The following is a 5,689-nucleotide window of genomic DNA, read 5'->3' on the forward strand; positions in this document are numbered from 1 at the left end:
TTAACGTCGTGCAAGTTGCTCGTTGTGTATATACAGTTTGACTTCTTTTTCTACTTACTGTATTTAAAGTTTGACTTATTTATTTAAGGTGTTTACAGTTTGACTTCTTTATTTATTATTGTGTTTACAGCTTGTTCTTATTTATCATTGGTTTAAACTACAGTTCTTATGTTGACAGTTTTATAATTAAAGTTCCTTGTTTTAATTTAATAGTGTTCTGTCTCTGTCTTGAATCATATGGGTATTATAATAATTTGTGTCAATATACAGTATATATCCTGTGTACATCAATGAATCTATTATATATATCTGCCGATATATCGGATATCGGCAGGTATATTGGATATCGGCTGATATATTGGGTATCGGCTTCCTTTTGCCCCTAGAATCGGCATCGGCAATCGGCCCCAAAAATTCCATATCGGTTGGGCTCTAATACATACATACATACTTAAATCGATCATCCATTCATCCATCCATCAGTCCTTTTCATTCATTCATCCATCCTTTTTTCCATTATATGATTGTAACTCATGACTGATATTTCCGTGCAGTTTGTTGTATTTGGCATCATTTAGCTGAACAGAACAGGGAGACATTAAGTGTTATATTCATAAGTATGTTTGGAGCAGGTCCCTCTTCAGACGATGCCATTTTGCACTGCAATGTTTTTACAGTGGTATTAAACAGATAGACTGGTAGCACAAGTGTTTCTGTATTTAGTCAGTGGCCGAATGAAATGCACCAGTTTCAAGAAGACAAAGATATTTTGACAAATGGAGAGTCACATGTATCCTGCATCACATGAGCTTTTGGTCCTCAAAGGCCACCATCGCGTATCTGACAACAGGAGTGAGCAAAGGAGCATTTCAGTGTAGACTCTTGCCACTAGATGTCACTAAATATTACCATTTCTACTCAATGTACCTTAGAATCTAAACAAACTCAGGTGGTAAAAAGTAAATTGGATTGAGCGACGTGGATCTCATTTGTGCCTGGCTGGTGTGACCAGATGTTTTGTTTATATCAAACACAGAATAGTAACATTTAAGGTTTAAGGAAGGTAGAATTGCAAATAGTTCACCTTGAGATGTACGGATTCAAAAGACTAAAACTGTATTTACATGACAAGTCTCTAAGTTTAGCTATTCTGATTTTCCCTGATGAGATCAGATAAAATGACCCCAGCTTAACTCAGGGAGATTTTTTCTGGACCTGAAAAGGAAGGGTGAAAAGATGCTTCATGTCTTCATGTCTTCAAACTTCTTGGGCAAAGTAGTAGTTTATGGTGAACTAGACCTTTGATGTTTTCATCTAGCACTGTAAAATTCTCAGGACAGCTACCGTATATAATGGTTGGGGGGGCATTTAATTTTTTTTTTATTATTATTAGAAAGTCTCATTATAGTTTACAAATCTTTCTGCCCGGTGAAATAAAAAATGTCACACAGCTGAAGTGTGTGACAGAAAACATTACAGCTAACTAAAAGTGCCATGCTCCACTGTGGCTGCATGTGGAGCAGTTGATTAAAAAGATAATTGAATTGGGAAGCAAGATTTAACAAGGGACTAGCTTGTCCTGTTGGATAGTAATCAGCATACAATAGAGATGAAAATTACAGCAGTGTTTCTGTAAATATTTCCTCATCTGACAATGAAACTAGTATGAAGAGTGATGGCTGTGCTCCCTGGAGAAATTAAGCTACATGTAACACGTCAACATCCCATTACATAACACATATACCAATTAACACTATTTCCACCTTGTAAGTCTTCAAAATGAATACGAGGATGGAAAGCTAATTTTCCTGCTTCTTCTCAATGCATCTTGGCCCAGACATTTCATTTGTTTCAAGAGTTTGAGAATCCCTTTGAGATAACATCTCCTTCCTTCTTCACACAAGCCCTACTTCTGTCGAATTGTCCTCATGAATAAAATGATGCCACTCATCAAGAAAGAAAGGAAGCATGCATACACCTTGCATAATGTGTCCCTTGATGATATTTTAACAACAGTCTCATCAGCATAGGGAGAAAAACATTTCATGAAACTTTTTTGGGATTCTTTTTAAGTGTGACACCCATCAGACAGGATGATTATCTTTGGCAAGGCGCCAGTAAGCCGTAGGAGTGCTTTGAAGACATTCCTAGGAGGATATAAATAGTGCACCCCCCATGAAGACAATAAGCTGATACGGAGCTGGTCAGCCGTCTTCTCACTAACCCAAGTTTTCCCAGAGAAGCATGGGGCTTCGCATGCAAGCTTGACATTTCTCATAATGTTTTTATCCCAGATGCATCATGAACTAGCCGCAGTCTGAGGCTGTATAGCAAGAGTGCGGTTCATGTATATCCTTTAAATCTAACCACATTTCCTCCAGCATGTATACATCTAAAATTAGATCAAAGTTAAAAGCATAATTCCATGAGAGCTTTATGCACAGACATTGAGTTATAAAGCAGAGGATTACAGTCTCAAGCTTGCCTAGTATATTTAAAGATCCTTCAATGAATCATGGAGATTTGAAGCTAGATGTAAGTTCAGCTCCACTGGCGATAACTGTGTCCAGAGATGTTATTTTTAAGATCGAGGAGGCAGGACTATTTTATTTTTGTGTCACATGTGAGCATCTTTCTCCTGCCTCCTTGTGGTTTTCCCAGTCAGTCAAATTAGACTTTTTCCTCTTTTTGCTATAAATTTTTTATCATCAACAAAAAGAAAATTGAATTTCAATTATTACTTTTTTTTTTTTTGGTATTGTAAGGGTTAATTTTCCTGGAAAGTGTAACCAAAAATTATCCCTGTCCCATGACTCTGAAACCGGGTTATGCTGCAGAATTGTAACCCCACAAGGTTTTATTTCCTAAGGTGTTGAAATGAAATACACAGATTTATCCAGCAGATTTAGAACACGCTGGCCTCAGCTCAGTCATTGTTCTGCTGTGAGCCAGTGTGATGTTTTTGGTCAGGCTGTGAGATTAGACTCTTATGTAAGTTTGAGGGTTCAGTGATAAGAAGTAGCGGAGAGAGCACCACTGCAGCAGGAAAAGATAAATCTGAATTAGTAGCCAAATATTTTAACAATGTAGCATTCTGCACATGATAATAAAAAATCTTTATATCATTCCAAGAATTAATTTAATGTTCCTTCCATGACGCACACACACACAGGCAACACTTGCTCCCTTATTCCTCCGCTCATGTCTTATAGATGGTGCAGATCAATCTCCTTTATATCTCAACACAAAACACCCACTTTGAAGCAGCCTCCATCACAGGAATCCAGCTGCATTCAATTTTCTCTGTAGCAGTTTTTCTCCAGCTTGCTGCAGAATAAAAGATTGATCCAATTCAAGGATTTCTCCTTCAAAGGTTCAGGTTTGCAGGATATATTATACACTGACCCATATATTAAACCCCATCTGCATAAATTCAATTATTTTCATATCTGACCATGTCAGCAAAGCTAAAGCAGTACAAATATTAATCACTTGTTTTCTCAACTTTACATTTTATTCATAGACTTTTGATGTATTTGTGCACAAGACTGGAGTTTTTTAAGTTTGACAGTAATTACATAAAAACATCTTGGTAGGGGAAACAGAAAGCTGAGATAAGATGTTTAATAGCATTTCTTCCTTTTCGGCACTGCTGGGAAAATGAGGCCAAATGGAACATTTGTCCAAAGAGCTCCGTGTTTATGTTCTTTTTGAAGTCCTGCAAATGATTTTCTTAAAGGCTTTCCTGAAGTCCCTGTTGAAAATAGTGTATATGATGGGGTTCACGGAGCTGTTACAGTAGCCAATCCAAAAGAAGAGGTTAAAAAGTGCGTTAGGGATGGAGCAGCTCTCTCTGCAGATTGCACGCAGGCTGTAAGTGAAGAAAAAGGGGAACCAACAGAGAACAAACACCCCCATCACTACCGCCAGCACGAAGGTAAAACGTTTTTCCCGCATCTGGGCCACTTTAGTTTTGTTGGCGGCGGCCAGCTGCTGCCTCCGAGCCTGGTTCTTCTGCTGCTGCTCCGGGTAAAGCTGTAGCGCACGGGCAGAAGCCCAGGAGAGGCGGCAGTTCTGTGGAGGACAGCAGTCCGACCCCTCCACCTTTCTCCTCTTTGTGAAGCGATTATTGCGGGGTTTGGTGTCCGACGTACAACAGCTCTCCTCCAGGTCAATGTCATCCAGTTCCCCTTGCTTTGGTTGGTTACTGCCGGAGCTCTGGCTGCTCGGACTCTCCATTTCGAACCGGTCCTGTTTCCGGACAAAACAAGTCTCTGACTGAGACGGCTGCCTCTCCAGTCCGTTTTTGGCCACAAACACAGTGGACGAGCGCTGCTTGGCCACCTTGTAGATTTTACAGTAAACTAAAATCATAATAAGACCCGGAGCAAAGAAGGACACCAGGCAGGAGGAGAGGATGTACCAGGTCTCATCGTTCAGCAAGCACTCACGCTCGTCGTGTTTGGTCATGAGAAGAGGGGGGAAGGAAATGACAGCAGAAATTATCCACACTATAGCAATCATGGACTTGATGCGCTTTGGAGTACGTTTCAGGTTGTAGCTGACAGCCTTTGTCACAGACCAGTAGCGGTCCAGGCTGATGGCGCACAGGTGCACGATGGATGAGGTGCAAAACAAGACATCCAAAGCCAGATAAAAAGCGCACCAAGTACTCCCAAAGTACCAGTGTCCCATCACTTCATTGGCCAGGGAGAAAGGGATGACCAGTGTGGCCACCAGGATGTCCGCCGATGCAAGAGAGACCAGGAACAGGTTCTGGGGCGGACGCAGAGCCCGGCTGGTCAGCACCGCCACAATCACCAACACATTACCCACAATTGTCACCAAAATAATCACAGAAACAACCACAATAATGAGCACTGTGGCTGACACCGTGTGTGGCAAGGCGAACGGTGCGTCCGTGTTATTGTCATCGTTAGAGATGTTTTCCACAGACAGATTTAACTGGGTTAAATCCATTCCGGCTCTTGTTTGTCCCGTCGTATCATGTTGATTGTGTCGCACCCCTGTCTTTCCTAAAACAGCTAAGACTAGGTGCGTTCAGCTGCTTTCCACTAACGCGTGGAGGCACGTCGTGCGTAACGCTCCTGCTCAACACCACTGAGCTCCCAGAAGAAACAGTACCCGTAGAAATGTATCTCCCCAAAAAGGAAAGCAGTCATCATGAGTGGTACAAATCGTCCCGCTGGGTAAACTAAGTTTCACGAAACGTCACAACAACGAGGCAAGCTTCCCCTCTGCTGTCACATCACCGTGCGTAAAGCTGCTTTTGCGCTTTGAAAAGAGATGCTCGCGGGCGGAATGAATGCCTACAGGAGTGAGGTGACATCATTTCGAGGACCAGCCCAACTTAAACTTGAGAGAGAGAGAGAGAGAGAGAGAGAGAGAGAGAGAGAGAGAGAGAGAGAGAGAGAGAGAGAGAGAGAGTTGGGAGGCAGGAAGAGTGAGAGGATTATTCAAACATATGGGTTTAAGATTTCTACTGAAAAGGAAATGTTTCTCTTCAGGCAGGGCCTTGGGGTTGTCACACTTTGCTGCTTTCTTACTTTAAACGCTTAAATTTTCTCAGCATAACAAACATGTGAGAAGTGAAGCAAATACAGGACTGTGCTTGCAGAAAACTGTTGTGCTTCATTGCAACCATTTGATCTATAATTTAAAGGGGCTG

The 5,689-nt window shown here is 41.5% G+C and overlaps 1 protein-coding gene across 1 annotated transcript; it reads right to left on the reverse strand.

The window, feature by feature from the left end:
- Positions 1 to 631: 631 nt before the first annotated feature.
- adra2db (adrenergic, alpha-2D-, receptor b) lies at positions 632 to 5,324 on the reverse strand. Its single transcript, XM_074674932.1, has one exon. The coding sequence runs from the start codon at positions 4,978 to 4,980 to the stop codon at positions 3,700 to 3,702; it is 1,281 nt and encodes a 426-aa protein (XP_074531033.1). The 5' UTR covers positions 4,981 to 5,324; the 3' UTR covers positions 632 to 3,699.
- Between the last annotated feature and the right edge of the window lie 365 nt (positions 5,325 to 5,689).

Source organism: Halichoeres trimaculatus, unplaced genomic scaffold (assembly GCF_033239565.1).
Source record: "Halichoeres trimaculatus isolate MK-OKI-2021-1 unplaced genomic scaffold, fHalTri1.1 fHalTri1_scaffold_7, whole genome shotgun sequence".
Lineage (NCBI taxonomy): Eukaryota > Metazoa > Chordata > Actinopteri > Labriformes > Labridae > Halichoeres > Halichoeres trimaculatus.